We start from the raw sequence: 18,244 nt of genomic DNA, 5'->3' as shown, positions 1-18,244 counted from the left end.
CTGCGTCTCTCTCCATCTCTCTGTCTCTTTGTGTCTGTCTCCATTTCCCTCTCTCTGTCTCCCTGTCTCTTATGGTCTTTTTCTCTCAGACTTTTTCTGTATCCTTTTCTCTGTATCTCTCCCTCTCTCTCTATCTCCTCCTCTATGTCTCTGTCTCTCTCTGTCATCTCACCTGCCCCTGTGGATCCGGCCCACAGGGGCGAGATGGACGCGGGCTGTCTTTCTTTCGGAAACTCTGGGAGGCCAAGGCGGGCCCAGACCAGACCCTTGATGCCTTCCTTAGATCCTGCCCCCTCCCTCTCCCACTCCGAATCTGGCTACAGCTCCCCAGCACCGGCAGGAACAGGAGGCGGCTTAGCTTCTCACTCAAGACTCCTGTTCACCCCCACCCCCAGCTCTCCCCACACTCAGCTCAGCTCCTTCCACTGCTTCCCAGGCAGGGCTGCCATTTCCCCTCCTCCAGGCCTTTGCATGTTCGGTCCCCTCTGCCTGTTTTGCCTTCCCTCCAGCAACTGGAGCAGGGACTCCCTGCCTTCAGAAAGATGTATTCAAAAAAAAAAAAAAAGAGGGCTTCCCTGGTGGCGCAGTGGTTGGGAGTCCGCCTGCCGATGTAGGGGACGCGGGTTCGTGCCCCTGTCCGGGAGGATCCCACGTGCCGCGGAGCGGCTGGACCCGTGAGCCATGGCCGCTGAGCCTGCGCGTCCGGAGCCTGTGCTCCGCTATGGGAGAGGCCACAACAGTGAGAGGTCCGCGTACCGCAAAAAAAAAAAAAAAAAAAAAAAGAAAGAAAGATGTATTCACTCATTCATTCACTTGAGAAACACAGAATACCTCTCACGTGCTGAGCCCCAGAAGCACAGGCGTGGAATGTGGGAGCCATTACTATTATTGTTATTATTTGATCATCTGTTGTGGACCATCAGCAGCTTTGGGGCAGGCCTGTGCCTGGTCCTATCTGTGGTGCCCTGAATGCACCCACCCCCCAGAGGATCAGAAAGTCCTTGTTAATTAAAATGAACAATTTGCTCTATACACTCACACACTCTCTCACACACATTCACACACAGACCCATCTCTCTAACTAGGAAACTTCTATTCATCCTTCAAAGCTCAGATCAGATGCCTCCCTCCTCCAAGAAACCCTCTTGGACTCCTAGACAGAGCCCCGGACCTAGCCCTGCATCCAGACTTCTATGTGGTATACACGATGGAATATTACTCAGCCATAGAAAGGAATGACATTGGGTCATTTGTAGAGACATGGATGGACCTAGAGAGTGTCATACAGAGTGAAGTAAGTCAGAAAGAGAAAAACGAGTATCGTATATTAACACATATATGTGGAATCTAGAAAAATGGTACAGATGACTTTATTTGCCAAGCAGAAATAGAGACACAGACATGGATAACAAACATGGACACCAAGGGGGAGAGGGGTGGGGTGGGAGGAATTGGGAGATTGGGATTGACACATATACATTATTGATACTATGTGTAAAATAGACAACTGATGGGAACATATGTATAGCACAGGAAACTCTACCTAATGCACTCTGGCGTTCTAAATGGGAGGGATATCCAAAAGGGAGGGGCTATATGTTTAGGTCTGGTGGATTCATATTGCTGTGCAGTAGAAGTTAACACAACATTGTAAAGCAACTATACGCCAATAAAAATTAATTAATTAAAAAAAACCCCAGACCTATAAAAAAAAATAAAAGACTTCTATGTGGTATGGAGTGCAGGTAGTGAGGCTTCTGTGTTTCCTGCCTGAGGCCGCAGAGGGAGTGAGATAAAGGGACTGGGCAGTGGGCAGCGCTGCTGGAGAGTATGAGGGGTGAGATCTAGAGTTCCCAGCACCTCTCTGCCCCCTCCTGATTCCTTCACTGTCCCTTAAGCCAGCTTCCTTTTCTCTGTGAGAAACACCTCCCCTGCACCCCCGCCCCCAGCCCCATGCTCCAAGGATACTGGTTTCTCCCCATGTCCAGGAGCTAAGAAAGCTCAACCTAGACCCCTCCCCAACTCAGTTCTCCATCGGCCTTCCTCATCTCACCCCCGCCCCATGCCCTGGCCGTGCAGACTCTTTCCTCTTATGATAAAAGTAGGGTATCATAATTGCATCTTGAAGAATGTCAGTGATGATTAAAGGACACTAGGTAGATCATGGAATACTGTTCATTGATCGAGTTCCACGTGAGGGACACCACACTGAGCACTGGACACGCAGCATCTCACTTAAGCCTCCCTGAACCCTAAGAGGTAGTGGACTGTTTTTATTCTCATTTTATAGAAAAGGAACCTGAGGCCCAGAGTGACCCACACGGGGTCATCCAGCTCGTGAGTGACAGAGCTGACACTCGACCCAGCTGACTCTAGAACAGAGCTGGAGGGAAGTTCTAAGACCCCACCTCCCACCATGCTTTCCTGCCCCCCAACTCCCATCCCCTGACTATCTCAGGCTGAGTCATCAGAGGTCATCTCTCTCCACTCCTGATGTCCCCCCAGGAGACCCTGGAACCAGCCTCATCGCAGGTGGTGTGGCTAATTCCAGGCCTGACACCACCGGCTCCAAAACGGGATCCCTCCCCCAGGAGATGCGGGCTCGCTCCACGGCCTTGTAGGGTAGACCCTTGTCCCTGGAATGGCCTCTTGCTCAGGGAGCTCCCAGAGGTGGAATCTGATGCCGGGGAGGGGAGAAGGCGGCTAGGAATGGTGTTAGAGCCCAGCTGTGCCCCCTGCCCTGTAACCTTATGCTCTCTCTGTGTATCTGCCCCAGGGACACCCCAGAATTCCTGGCCAGGACTGGAAGGGTCATCTGGGGTTCCTGGCCCCTGGGGACTCTGGTCCAGCTGTCCAGGCTGCGTGGCCTGGGGCATGAGGTGGATGAAGCCTGCCATTTATAGCTCAGAAGGAGTGGGCTGCCCTCCTGCACCGTCATTCTCCAACTGGGGACTTCTGAGAACCGGGGTGGGGGAAGAGCTCTGTGTTGCCATCAGGCCACCTCACAGCCCTGAGACTCAGGGTCACTTATTGAGCACCTACTACATGCCAGGCACTGTGCAGGCTTCGGAGACATGATGCTAGACATGACTCAGCCCAGTGGGGAGAGACAACCAATACCTGCAAACCCCTGTGGAATTTGTTAGGATAAGGCAAACTGCTGTCTTAGGTTGGGATCCCCCAGAAGCAGACCATGAGACAAAAATTCGAGAGCAAGTAATTTATTTGGGAAGCTACCCAAAGAGACACAGGTAGCGGGGTGGGGAAGTGAGAGAAGCGTTACCACTCTGGAAGTCTGGAGCACAGTGCCACCAGGGACCTCTGGGGGGCAGCAGAGAGCATGCCCTTCAGAGTTTGAGGACCTGAGGGGTGAAGGAGCTGGGGTATTTATCGACCAATTCCCATCCTTGTCGGTTGAAGGCTGATCCTGGGGGGTGTCGATATAGGGCCACCACCAGCTTCAGCAGCTGGAGAAAGACACCCCCGCACCCCACCATGCATAGGTGCTGGAAGAAGAAAGCCCTTGGTATAGGGGGACCTGATTAATTTGGGGTGGAAGTCAGGGAAGGCTTCCCTGAGGAGGTGGCAATTGAGGTGAGGGCTGAAGGAGGACTGTAAGGGGGTTGCCTCTCCCTCCCCTCCAAATCTCTCCTGGAGTTTGAGGCATGCAGAGAGACCGAGGGGCCAGAGTGAATTTACCGAGTACTGGAGGAAAAGAGCAAAGATGGTCTCAGCTTGCATCCTATGGAGTCTTGCTCACTGAATAATAATATAACAAGGATGATAATCGACATGGCACTGGCTAAAGATGACCTAGAGCGTCAACAGATGTGCTGAGCCGGTCACGTGCAGCACGTGGGCAAGGGGTGGGCGGGGATGGGGAACTCGACCCTTCACTGAGACCCTTGTGCAGTGTGTACTTGGAGTCCCCTCAGCAGGAAAGTTGCTTATCAAGGTCACACAGCTGGCACTGTGCCAAAGCCAAGATTTGAACCTGAATCTGTCTGATTTCCCCTGACCCTGAAACCACCACTGCTCCAGCCCTGCTGCCCTGTTTATTAAGAACCACCAGGGAAGGAGCCAGTGTGGGGAAGAGGGAGCAAAGGGCCCCGTGTTCTCCCCAAATTCTCTGAGGCAGACTCCAAGGGAACTGTGTGGATTACAGACCTTGCCCACAAATGCTGAAAAAGAGGCATGACCACAGCTTTATGGCATCATCATAATAATTAATAATAATTATGGTTAACACTGACATTTCCCTCAATCTGCCTGCGCTGTTCTAAATGCCTCACATATATAAGCTCATATATTAATTTTCACAATAACCCTATGAGATGGGGCTGTTATTATTCCCATTTTACATCAGGAGAAACTGGAGCACAGAGAGGTCAAGAAACTTGCTCAAGGCCACACAGCTGAAAATGGCAAAATCAAGATTTGAACTCAGGCTGTCTGACTCCAGAGTTAACACCCTGAACCTCTGTACTATGCCCTGAACAGCCTCATCTGCTTGACCTCCAGCCCAAATTACCTTTGCAGATGACAGCCGCTTCCCATTGGGTGTCAGAGCTACCACTACTGAGAGATGATTCTCTGTGAGTCCCGGGTGTTTCCATACAACTCACAAGCAGTGATGTGAACAGCTTTCGTTCTGGCTGTCTTTTCAAGAATGTTCGTGTAGCAAGCAGCCCCGGAAGATAGAATTTCTTGCTCTGGGGCAGAGGGCAGGTTTGTTTGTTGTCCATGTAACCAAGTTAATGCTTCCCTCTGAGATAAAGGTTTGTTCACAGTCCACTAGAAAAGACAGGAGTTTCTGAGCTCAGAGTTACTCAGCTGTGGTGCAAACCCAGCGTGCACCTGCATTGTCCCCGTGGCATTTGAGAGGAACCAGCAAAAACGTGAAGTTCATACTGCCTGCTGTGCTGTGAGTAGTAAAGTCCTTTGTCTCTGACCCTGGAGTCTCGAATCTTCTGCCAGCATCCATGAAACTGGCAGGTTAAATTGTCAGCTTACAGGTAAGCTGTCAGACCCTTCACAGCCCTAGATACCTATTTGCTCTCTCTATGATGCCACCTGTCACCAAGATGTCTCACCAGGGATCCTGGATTTAACCTGTTTAGGTTTCACCTCTGCTGCTGCCTTTCTGACCTGGTGCAGAGTGGAACGTGAGGCATGACATGACGTGAAGCATGTCATTCTTTCAGGTTGATTTCTCAACCTTGGCACTGTTGACATTTTGGGCTGGATCATTCTTTATAGTATAAGGCTGTCCTGTGCACTGTAGGATGTTGAGCAACATCCCTGGACACTACTCACTAGATGCCATTAGCACCCCACCCCCAGTCATGACAACGTAAAATGTTTCCATACATTGTCAGTGCCCCCCTGGTGTGTGGCCTAAATCATCCTCCTTGTTGAGAACCACTCCTTTTAGGAAGGACCGACAGCTTAGGCAACAGAAAAAGCTGCCTTCTTTGTCTTAGGGAGTCTATTTTTCAGAGAGATCCTTCTCCACTCCCAAATTATCAATATATAGAAATGATTCCTAGATCACTCTCAGTATGAACACTGGCATATTGGAAGTCTTGTGACTTTGGAACAATGAATGAGTTAACAAGCAAATGATAAAAAGTCACAACAACACCGTACACCCATGTTCATGGCAGCATTATTCACAATAGCTAAAAGGTGGAAGCAAACCAAATGGCCTTTGGTGGACGAATGGATAAACAAAATATGGTTCACCCACACAATGGAATATTATTCAGTCTTAAAAAGGAAGGACCTTCTGACACAAGCTGTAATGTGGATGAAACTTGAGGACATTATGCTAAATGAAATACGCCAGTCACAAAAAGGACAGATATTGCATGATTCGTCTCATATGAGGTCCCTAGAGTAGTCAAATTCACAGAGACAGAAGAAAGTAGAAAGGTGGGTGCAAGCGGCTGAGGGGTGGAAATGGGGAGTCAGTGTTTAATGGGGACAGAGTCCCCATTTTGCGAGATGAAATGCTACTTAACTATACACTGAAAACAGATTAAGATGGTAAATTTTATGTTATGTGTATTTTACCACAATTTTAAAAAAGTAACAACAACAAAACAACCAATAGCATCTGTTGAGTGTTTACTATGCACCAGGCACCGAGTGTTTTAGATGCACTATCTCAGAGTTTACAAACTTTAGTTATCCCCATGTCACCTCTACCCTTCTGCCCATGTCTTACTTTGGGTTTCCCCAAAAGTAGACCCCCAAACAAGAGTTTGTGGGAGGTGGTTCCTGGAAGCCTGGTGAGAGAGTGGGGAAAGGAGACAGGGAGAGGAGGTACGTTCATGAGTGGCTACCGCTGCGGGCAACCAGGGGTTGTTTCCACTAGGGATCTTATGAACACTTCTGACGTCTACTCTGAAGTCATCTTAGAGTCATCCAACTGAAAGGTCAGGATGCTGGGGGTATTTGCCCACCAACTCTTGACCCTCAGAGATTGATGGCTACACCCTGGGCATTAACACCCTGCAGCTTCTGGTCTGCCACACGCGGGCCAAGAACACTCTGTATCAGAAGTCGTTGGCATGTGATGGGAACTGTCTGCAGGTGAACTACGGGTGTGTTGCAGGAATGTGGGGAGAGGTCACCAACAGTGGCTGCTAAAACCATGTCTGTGTACCAAAGGTTCTATCATTTCCTTGATTTTTTTTCTTTAAATCTATCATTTAAAAATATCTCAGGGGCTTCCCTGGTGGCGCAGTGGTTGAGAGTCCGCCTGCTGATGCAGGGGATGCGGGTTCATGCCCCGGTCCGGGAAGATCCCACATGCCATGGAGCGGCTGGGCCCGTGAGCCATGGCCGCTGAGCCTGCGCATCTGGAGCCTGTGCTCCGCAACGGGAGAGGCCGCAACAGTGAGAGGCCCGCGTACCGCAAAAAAAAAAAAAAAAAGAAATCTCAGGTGGGTTAGTCATTGTGAGCATCCACCATGGGGTACCATGGTCAGAACCAAAAGGTGCAGAAGGTGACAGTGCACCCCATCATTTTCAGATACTTGCAAAAGAGATCTCGGATTCAAGTCCGGCTTTATTTTATTTATTTGTTTTTTAGTATAAGTTTATTTTATTTATTTATTTTTGGCTACGTTGGGTCTTCATTGCTGCGCATGGGGTTTCTCTAGTTGTGGCGAGCCGGGGCTACTCTTCGTTGCAGTGCATGGGCTTCTCCTTGCGGTGGCTTCTCTTGTTGCGGAGCACGGACTCTAGGCACGTGGGTTTCAGTAACTGTGGCATGTGGGCTCAGTAATTGTGGCTCGCGGGCTCTAGAGTGCGAGCTCTGTAGTTGTGGTGCATGGGCTTAGTTGCTCTGCGGCATGTGGGATCTTCCCGGACCAGGGCTTGATCCCATGTCACCTGCATTGACAGGTGGATTCTTAACAACTGTGCTACCAGGGAAGTCCCTCAACTGTAGCTTTATGAGCAAGTGAGTATGCAGATAGAGGGCTGTATCATTGGTTTTAATGAGTACAGAAACCTTATATCAGATGATGCTGAGGGATTCATTCTAAAACAAAGTCAAGAAAACACCTGGGGCGGATCATGCTCAAAGGAGGTAATATTACTCTGCTCCAAAGTGTCTCCAACTAGAATATTACTCAGCCATAAAAGAGGATAAAATAATGCCATTTGCAGCAACAAGGGTGGACGTAGAGATGATCATACTAAGTGAAATAAGTCAGAAAGAGAAAGACAAATACCATATGATATCACTTATATGTGGAATCTAAAATATGACACAAATGAACTTATCAGAAACAGACTCACAGATGTAGAGAACAGACGGGTGGTTGCCAAGGGGGAAGAAGATGGGGGAGGGATAGATTAGGAGGTTTGTTTTTTTAACATCTTTATTGGAGTATAATTGCTTTACAATAGTGTGTTAGCTTCTGCTTTATAACAAAGTGAATCAGCTATACATATACATATATCCCCATATCCCCTCCCTCTTGCATCTGCCTCCCACCCTCCCTATCCCACCCCTCTAGGTGGTCACAAAGCACCGAGCTGATTTCCCTGTGCTATGCGGCTGCTTCCCACTATCTATTTTACATTTGGTAGTGTATATATGTCCATGCCACTCTCTCACTTCGTCTCAGCTTACCCTTCCCCCTCCCCATGTCCTCAAGTCCATTCTCTACATCTGCGTCTCTATTCCTGTCCTGCCCCTAGGTTCTTCAGAACCATTTTTTTTTAATTCCATATATATGTGAGAGCATACGGTATTCGTTTTCCTCTTTCTCAATTACTTCACTCTGTATGACAGACTCTAGGTCCATCCACCTCACTACAAATAACTCAATATCATTTCTTTTTATGGCTGAGTAAGATTCCATTGTATATATGTGCCACATCTTCTTTATTCATTCATCAGTTGATGAACACTTAGGTTGATTCCATGTCCTGGCTATTGTAGATAGAGCTGCAATGAACATTGTGGTACATGACTCTTTTTGAATTATGGTTTTCTCAGGGTGTATACCCAGTAGTGGGGTTGCTGGGTCGTATGGTAGTTCTATTTTTAGTTTTTTAAGGAACCTCCATACTGTTCTCCATAGTGGTTGTATCAATTTACATTCCCACCAACAGTGCAAGAGAATTCCTTTTCTCCACACCCTCTCCAGCATTTACTGTTTGTAGATTTTTGGATGATGGCCCTTCTGACCCCCTCATTGTAGTTTTGATTTGCGCTTCTCTAATGATTAGTGATGTTGAGCATTCTTTCAAGGGTTTGGTGGCAATCTGTATATCTTCTTTGGAGAAATGTCTATTAGAATGGGAGTTTGGAGTTAGCAGACTATTATATACAGAATGGATAAACAGCAAGCTGTCTAGCACAGGGAACTATATTCAATATCCTGTGATAAACCATAATGGAAAAGAATATGAAGAAGAATATATATGTATAACTGAATCACTTTGTTCTACAGCAGAAATGAACACAGCATTGTAAATCAACTCTACTTCAATAAAATTAAAACAAAACAAAACAAAGTATCTTCAACTAGAACTTTTCGGCCATGGCACGTGACTCGGTTCAGTCTAGTTCAAGATGCTGACAAACTTCAGGGCTGGTGCTTGAAAGACAGAATTTTAGTGCTTGAAAGAAGCTTTTCAAGGAGTTAAAGTGTATTTGAACATGTGACGATTGATATTTATAGAATAAAGGTTTTTGCTTTCTTTGTCCCTTTCATGGTGGTAGCAGGGTAAACTTTTGAGAAGGTGCCAAATATCTAAGAACGTATATCTGCCCCTGAGAGAATTTCTGTAGAATTCAATTCCATTAGTTAAAATAGTTTTTCTAGGAGACTTCCCTGGTGGTCCAGTGGTTAAGAATCCGCCTTCCAATGCAGGGATGGGGTTCTATCCCCGGTTCGGGAACTAAGGTCCCACGTGCCTCAGGGCAACTGAGCCCACATGCCGCAACTACTGAGCCCGCACGTTCTACAGCCCGCGCGTTCTAGAGCCCATGCACCACATCTAGAGAGCCTGTGCTCTGCAACTAGAGAAGCCCGCACACCACAGTGAAGAGCCCAAGCACTGCAAAGGAAGATCCCACATGCCACAACGAAGATCCCGAGTGCCGCAGTGAAGATCTCGAGTGCCACAACTAAGACCTGACAGGGCCAAAAAATAATAAAAAATGTTTTTTAAAAAATAAATACAATAAAATAGTTTTTCTACTAACTGGCCCCAGCCTGAAGCTTGCCACAGTAACTAGACTAGCTATTTATTCTACAACTATCTTAAGAGAACTGTCAACTGCTTTAATTTACAGAGATTATATTTAAATTCCATTCTTTTGACTATGTTAAAGATTGTTTGTTTCAAAGCATCCTTTTAAAAACTTATTTCTTTGTGCTTACAATTTTTTTCTATAGTAGATCATTTTATTGATTAAATTTAACCCCTTCAACAGAAAACAGATCAGTGCATTCCTAAGGATCAGGAAGAGTTTGTTGCATAGGATTTTGGGGTGGGGGGTCAGGGCTGATAAATGGAATATTGCCTGCCGTATCAGTAAACGAAGGATGTCACAGTCTTCAGTGCTTGCAGTCTTCCGACCTGAGCCGGTGAGCCCTGAGGGAACTAAGGAAGGAAAGAATACCTGCCATCTAGCAGCCATCAGACTGCAGCCCCTCCCCACAGTGAGCGCTGTGGAAACTCAGGATGTGAAAACACAGGATACTGGCCCCACATAACAGAGGTGCATATCAAAATAATGATTTCAGTGAGCCCAGACTCTTGTATCTTCCTATACATAGAAAAGCACTAAATTCCTTAACTTGACATATCTGGTTTTCTTTAATTAACAATCTTTCGATGTTCAGACCATCTGCCCTTTGTTGCAAAACGCCTGTATAACCTGGCTTCCCCCTGGCCTCCCCAGAGCAGTTCTTTCAGGGTTACTTGAGATGCTGCTTCCTGGGCTTGAAGTCCTAAAAATTCCCGCCGAATAAAACATGACTCTCAGCTTTTAGGTTGTGAATATTTTTTAAGTCAGCAGGGCTGAAGAACTGCTCTACTCTTTGGTTATGGTGGTCATTGCATTTGTCAAACGTCAGAGTGAGTTTTACTGAATGTAAATTCTACGTCAATAAACATGACTTTAAAAACTTTAAAAAAAAGTGTCTCCAGCTAGAAATGATCAGTGAAGTGAGAAATTGTTGAGAAGGCAACGCAGTTTGTTTTTTTTAGGTGTTCTTTGTTGGGAGTGTGGTTCTAAAACATTTCTTCATATTGTTACCCTTATGTTGTTATTACCAGCTGACGATTAAAAAAAAAACTCAAATAACTTCTTTGGCCTCATCATAGTGCAGGGTTGAGGTACCAGTTGTGTTTTCTACACATTTAAGTAAAATGTGTTTATCCATTTCACACTTTAAAAAAATTATTTTTAATTGTTTTGGCCCTGCCACACGGCACATGGGATCTTAGGTCCCTGACCAGGAATGGAACCTGCGCCCCCAGCAGTGGAAGCACCGAGTCTTAGCCACTGGACTGCCAGGAGAGTCCTCATTTCACATCTACAGTCATCTTGCTTGCCAGTCATTCACGAACTGTATTATCTCATTTAATCCTCCTAACATCCCTGTGCACTAGGCATTATTACCTTTATTTTACATATGAGAAAATGGGGACTCAAAAGGGTGAAATGACTTATCCCAGGCAACACTCAGGTACACAACATAATGATTCCATATTTGTATATATTGTCAAATGATCACCCCAATAAGTCTAGTGCACAATCATCACCATAAGCTATAATGGAATAAAAAAAAGAATATAGATGTATACATATATGTGTATAACTGAATCACTTTGCTGTACACCTGAAATTAACACAATATTGTAAATCAACTATACTTTAATAAAAACAAACAAAAAAACCCAACCATCGCCATACATAGTTACAATTTTTTTTTCTTGTGAAGAGAACTTTCAAGATCTCTCTTCACAACTTTCAAGATCTCCCTTCACAACTTTCAAGATCTCCCTTCACAACTTTCAAATACACAGTACAGTATTATTAACTATACAAATCACGCTGTACATTACACTTCCTGAGTTAATTAGTTTATAACCTGAAGTTTGTCCTTTTTGACCACTTTCACCCATTTACGCTACCACTCACTCCCTGCCTCTGGTAAAACCCATCTGCTCTCTGTATCTATGAATTCATTTTGTTGCTGTTGTTTTTTTTAGATACCACATATAACTGTATAAATGACATCAAACGGTATTTGTCCTTTCTCTGTCTGACTTATTTCACTTAGCATAATGCCCTCAAGGTCCAATTGTCACAAATGGCAGAATTTTTCTTTTTTATGGCCAAATAGTAATTCATTCATCTTGAATAAACATATCGGCAGCTGTAACATACAGCTACCAGATAAGGACCAGATAAACAACCAGATAAGGAACAAGGCTGCCCCACCCATGAGGCTCTCCTTTCAGAAAGCCCTGGGTAACCTAAATAACTGACCATTTGCGCGGCCCTACTTCTCCCTTCTTGTGCCCTAATTCTTGTTATTAGGCTTTAAATTAGCCAATAAAGAGTGAATCTGCAACGCCCCAGGCACCCCACACTTGGACCCTAATAAAGGCAGAACCCCAGGTCTGTGCTGTCTCTCTACCTGTGACCTCACTGTGTGGCCCTCGGTGTGTCCTGTACCCTCCAGGACCTGTAAGAAATCTTTTTTTCAAAGTTCCCCAATGGTTGTTGCTGAGGTGTCTTGAAATCATAAGAACCACAAGGGCTAGTCCAGCCACACCATTGGCTCTGGTTGGTTGCGGAAATGTCTGTGGGGGTCCCTACAAGTGTTACATGTCCAGGTGGGTGACCCCAGGTGTTCCCAGCTGAGACTGACACACCTTCTCACCCGAGACCTTTGTTTCAAAGGACCTCAGGTAGCCACCATTCACATGATAAAGAGACCCGGGTAAATCAAGGAATGCAAAAACTTCGGCTGGGAAAAAGCTTCCGGTATGATTACTGGCTGGGAACAAATAGCCTGTGAAGTGTTCCAGAGAATTATTTCGAAACCATGCGCCCAGTCTGTGCCTGTTTGAGCCTTAGAACGATACCCAGGTTCCGGGCTTCCCTGGTGGCCAGTGGCTAAGAATCCGCCTGCCAGTGCAGGGGACACGGGTTCGAGCCCTGGTCCGGGAGGATCCCACATGGCGCAGAGCAACTAAGCCTGTGCAGCACAACTACTGAGCCTGCGCTCTACAGCCCGTGAGCCACAACTACTGAGCCTGCGTGCCGCAACTACTGAAGCCCACGTGCCTAGAGCCGGTGCTCCACAACAAGAGAAGCCACCGCAATGAGAAGCCTGCGCACCGCAACGAACAGTAGCCCCCGCTCACCACAACTAGAGAAAGCCCGTGCGCAGCAACGAAGATCCAGAGCAGCTTTAAAAAAAAAAAAAAAATTCCCAGGTTCCCTAATTTGCATTAGAGGAATCAGGCGATGATGGCTGTAGAATTCCCAAGAAGGGTATTTCCTTCTATGTTTACTTCAAATGTGGTGTGAAATAAAATTCATACTTTATGGCAAGACAAGCAAAATTCAACCGTAAAAATTCTCCTCTGCTTTTTGGCCTTGTCTCTCCGCCGAACTGTGCATTGTGTATGTGCATTATTCGTCATCAAACCTCCCCCATTGGCAGGAATACCTGCCGTAAAGAGCAACATTTTCCTAGCATCAACCAGAGAACTCCTTCAAAGGTAGCATTTCTGGCTTCCCTGGTGGCGCAGTGGTTGAGAGTCCGCCTGCCGATGCAGGGGACTACGGGTTCGTGCCCGGTCCGGGAAGATCCCACATACCGTGGAGCGGCTGGGCCCGTGAGCCATGGCCGCTGAGCCTGCGCGTCCGGAGCCTGTGCTCCGCAACGGGAGAGGCCACAACAGTGAGAGGCCCGCGTACCGCAAAAAAAAAAAAAAAAGATAGCATTTCTTCTTGAGCTTATCAGGGGTCGCATGACCCACCACAATGACACTTAGATCTGGATTATGTAAACTGTCAATAATACACTTTTTGATGTACAGCCTTCTGTCTCAAAAAAACTTATATAACTGTGCCTTGACTTCTAACAGGTGGAACAATTCTCAGAGCTTTTTGAGATGCTCTTCCTGGGTTATAATCCTCAAATTTGGCTCGGATAAAATTTTCCATTTCTTTCTTAGATCAACTGATTCAGTTTTCATTGACGGTGGCCACAGAGGGTAATGGACAAGGAAGAATATCCCAGATGGCAAAACCAGAGACTGCAGTGAATAACACACAAAGAGGTTTTCCCCTCTAGAGCCAAAGAATTTATTCCACTTCATAAGCAGGGAAATCTTAAATAGATTCTGCCCTGTGGGATTTGATCATTATGATGGACCAGTAGCTGGTCTCATATTGTACTATGGGTGAGAGGAGGGCCAGATAAATAAACTTCTAGTTTAAAAATTATTAGATCATGGGATAAACATTCTGTTCTGCTGAAGAAGACTGTGTATCAGGCAGAGATTTTGGACTCTGAGCTGAAAGCATCACTGGATGGGACTTTAGGTTATCTTCTTCAGGGCAGGGTATAAGTGGATTCTATGGGTGGGGAGAAGCATGCTTTCATGTATTCGGTGGCTGGAGGGTTGGAATGTGGACTGCCAGCTCTCCACAAAAATCTACTCTCTCCTTTTGCTGTAATGACAGAATCACAGCCTAGCAACATGGCTGACCACCTATGCCATATTTCCCAGCCTCTCTTGCAGCTAGGTGGAATGCGAAAAGTACGTGACGCTTCAAGATCAGGGACTTTCTTCTGCTGTGCTCGCTGATTTCTTCCTTCTTCTTTTTTTCAATATAGAGTTCACAGCTTCAACCTCACAGACAATAATAATGTTCAGGGAAATAGACAAGAAATAGAACATTGGGAACCGAGGTTTCTGATTGATTGAAAGGAGCAGAGTCACCCACTGATATAGAACTCTGACTGTTAGTTGAGAGGGGAATAAACTTCTACTTTGCTTGAGCCATTACTCTTTTAATTTTTTAATTATTTATTTATTTTTAGTTGTGTTGGGTCTTTGTTGCTGCCTGAGGGATTTCTCTAGTTGTGGCAAGCCAGGGCTACTCTTTGTTGCGGTGCGCGGGTTTCTCCTTGCAATGGCTTCTCTTGCTGCTGAGCACGAGCTCTAGGTGCAAGGGCTTCAGTAGTTAGTTGTGGCACGCGGGCTAAGCTGCTCTGTGACATATGGGATCTTCCTGGACCAAGGCTCGAACCTATGTTCCCTGCATTGGCAGGTGGATTCTTAACCACTGTGCCACCGGGGGGGGTCCCCATTATTCATTTAGTCTTTTGTTTAAGCAAATGTTATGGATTGAATTACATCCCTTTCCCAAATTTATGTGTTGAAATCCTAACCCCTAGTGTTCAGAATGTGTCTGTTTTTGCATATAGTAGTTAAGATGGGTCCATATTAGAGTAGGGTGAGTTCCTAATCCAAGGTAACTGGTTTCCTTATAAAAAGGGGACATTTGGAGATAGACATGCCTACAGGGAGGATGCCATGTAAAGATGAAGGCAGATATCTACAAGTCAAGGGACACCAAAGATAGCCAGTAAACCACCAGGAGTGAGGGGAGAGGCATGGAACAGACTCTCCCTTATAGCCTCGGAAGAAACCAACCTGCTAATGCCTTGATCTCAGACTTGTCTCCAGAGCTGTAAGACAATAAATTTCTGTGATTTAAGCCATATAATTTGTGGTATTTCGTTATAGAAGCCCAAATACAGCAGGTAGGCTATTCATCCTACCTAATACAAAAATTAGTATCAGGAATGGGGTGTTGCAATCACAAAAATCAAAAATTAGTTGCAGGGCTTCCCTGGTGGCGCAGTGGTTGAGAGTCCACCTGCCGATGCAGGGGACACGGGTTCGTGCCCCGGTCCAGGAAGATCCCACATGCCGCGGAGTGGCTGGGCCCGTGAGCTATGGCCGCTGAGCCTGCACGTCCGGAGCCTGTGCTCCTCAACGGGAGAGGCCACAACAGTGAGAGGCCCGTGTACTGCAAAAAAAAAAAAAAAACAAACAAAAAACAAATTAGTTGCATTAGCTTAGTGACCTGCTGGTAAGGTCACAAATATTGCAGACTGGATAACTGACCCTCATTATGCCAAAGAACAACATTTGGTAATGTCATCACCCGCGATCACCTACCTGAAAGCTAGATCGTATGTCTACTAAGCCTGCGTTTCTAGAAGTGATTGTAAAGATTGTAAAGTGTTAGAATGTCACTGTAAGTGGGATGCTCCTTGCTGCTTTCAGCAAGAAATCACAAGAAAGAGATGCTCTTACACAAGAATTGACCACTTTTCAAAGTCAGGAACATCACAAGTTTGGAAGAGCCAACAGCTTCCTCGCCCCCTAAACAGTATAAACAAGGAGCCTGCCCAAGGCTGCTGTTTCAGATGACCATTAATGGAGAATAACAAAGATGTAGATAGTTCAATGAAGTAAATACTGCAAATTAAATAGACACAAGAACTCTGGCTAGAAAAGAACACGGAATGTTCTAGCAATGGAACTAGCTAGAAGCAACTAGACCAGATGTCTACTAAGTTTTCTGAAGCAACAATGTTGCTAAAAATTCCGAGTTCAGTCTGCAAAATGTTATGACTTCTGAGCTTTTGCCTTGGGTCTCTTTCTTATAGCAGCTTAACCTGACCCTTAACCCAATGTGGGGCTTGAATCCTGATCTCTCTGGTTTCCAGAGCACTTCCTTTTTTTTTTTTTTTTGTGGTACACGGGCCTCTCACTGCTGTGGTCTCTCCCGTTGCGGAGCACAGGCTCCGGACACGCAGGCTCAGCGGCCATGGCTCACGGGCCCAGCCGCTCCGCGGCATGTGGGATCTTCCCGGACCGGGGCACGAACCCGTGTCCCCTGCATCGGCAGGTGGGCTCTCAACCACGGTACCACCAGGGAAGCCCCAGAGTACTTCCTTTTAACCATTATGTGTGCTTTAGGCTGCAGTTTAAGTGCCACAAGATCAGGGATTTTGTTTGTTCTCTGCCAGGCTCTTGAAAGACTGTAAATACTAAACAGTAAATAGTAAAATGTGACAGATGTTCAATAACTATCTGTTGGAAGGATGAGGTAATAAACAAATGAACCAAGAGTGATATGAAGGAACTCTCTAAGACTGGGACTGTGCCCGGAAGTTCAGAACAGATGGGAGCTGTATTGGGACAGGCATTCCAATGCTGTGGTCACCAAATAAAAACTGGCCTCCTGCTGATGAGGGCCCCCAAGGCGCCCTTCATGTCATTGTTGCGTAGACTGTAGATGAAGGGGTTCAGCATGGGAGTGACCACGGTGTACATCACTGCAGCGGTTGTGTCCTTCTGGGCCATGCGGGAGGACATGGGGCTGAAATAAACCCTGATGAGTGTGCCGTAGAACAGGGACACCACAGAGAGGTGAGAGCCACAGGTGGAGAAGGCCTTCCGCTTGCCTCTGGTGGGCGGGATCCTCAACGCAGCAGCAAAGATGTGCGTGTAGGATACGAAGATGCCCATAAAGGGGGTGATGATGGGCAGGGCGCCCATGGTGTACACCATTGCATTGTTGAGAAAGGTGTCAGAGCATGCGAGCTTCAGCAGACGGCTGAGGTCACAGAAGAAATGGGGGACCTGGTTGTGGATGCAGAATGAGAGGCGGGTCAGTGATATCGTGTAGGTCAAGGCATTCCCAAAGGTTGCAGTCCAGGATGCTGCCACCAGGAGCCTACAGAGCTGTGGTATCACAGACATGGCATAGTGCAGAGGGTGACAGATGGCCACATGGCGGTCGTAGGCCATGGCGGTCAGCAGGAAGCTGCCGATGCCGGCGAACCACGTGAAGCAGAACATCTGGGTCAGGCAGCCAGCATAAGGAATCCCTTTGTGTCCTGACATGTGATTGGCCAGCATCTTGCAGATGGTGGTGGAGGTGTAGCAAATGTCCACAAAGTCCAGGTTGGCCAGGAAGAAGTACATGGAAGCTGGACATCGATGGCAATGGCCAGGATATTGAGCAGGTTCCCCAGTTCTGTGACCAGGTACATGCTCGGGAAGAGTACGAACACCAGCTGCTGTTGCTTGGGGTCCTCCGAGAAGCCCAGGAACAGGAACTCAGAGACCAGGGTGAGATTTGCCCCTTCAACGGCCATCCTGAATCAATCAGAAATGACACAGCGGAGCTGTCCAGGGTGCTGGCCAAGGCCAGCCTCTCCTTTGCACCCTGGATCTCATCCCCTCTTGTTAGTTCAGCCATTCATCAGCTCTTCCCACTCCCTCCTGCAACAGGACCCTCCCCCACCATTTGCTGCGTCATTTCCATCAGTGAACACACCATTCATTCCCCACAGCCCACCTGCAAGATGTCACCTGGAGTTTGGTGGACAGCTCCCAAGCACACTGACCATTTCTCACTTCCATCACGTGTATCTCTATGCCCCAAGGTTTCATCTGGTCACCAGAGCAGGCTCAGCCTGCACACAGGGTAACATGGAAGTGTTGGGGGTTGGCACCCCAAGAGTGACTTTTGGCCAGTGAGGGACAGGCCTTGTTGGGTGAACGCCCCAGCTTCATCACTTCTGAGTGAAGCAGTTCTGGGGTGTGTTCTCTCAAGGATCCCTAGAAAGATGACCCCTCAGTTGCCAAGAGTGGA

General features: G+C 46.8%; 1 protein-coding gene and 1 pseudogene across 1 annotated transcript; one reads left to right on the top strand and one right to left on the bottom strand.

Moving 5' to 3' along the window:
* Positions 1 to 6,977: 6,977 nt before the first annotated feature.
* Positions 6,978 to 7,635, top strand: LOC113608995 (small nuclear ribonucleoprotein E-like; annotated as a pseudogene).
* A 9,168-nt stretch (positions 7,636 to 16,803) lies between these two features.
* On the bottom strand, positions 16,804 to 17,744 carry LOC113608865 (olfactory receptor 1361-like). Its single transcript, XM_027085836.1, is given in 2 exon segments — positions 16,804 to 17,573; positions 17,576 to 17,744. Coding segments are annotated over 2 exon segments (939 nt in total).
* Positions 17,745 to 18,244: the final 500 nt, after the last annotated feature.

Source organism: Aethalodelphis obliquidens, unplaced genomic scaffold (genome assembly GCF_003676395.1).
Source record: "Aethalodelphis obliquidens isolate GAN/ISIS:26980383/991018 unplaced genomic scaffold, ASM367639v1 scaffold53, whole genome shotgun sequence".
In the NCBI taxonomy this organism is placed as follows: Eukaryota; Metazoa; Chordata; class Mammalia; order Artiodactyla; family Delphinidae; genus Aethalodelphis; species Aethalodelphis obliquidens.
This window is presented reverse-complemented; position numbering and strand designations above follow the sequence as displayed.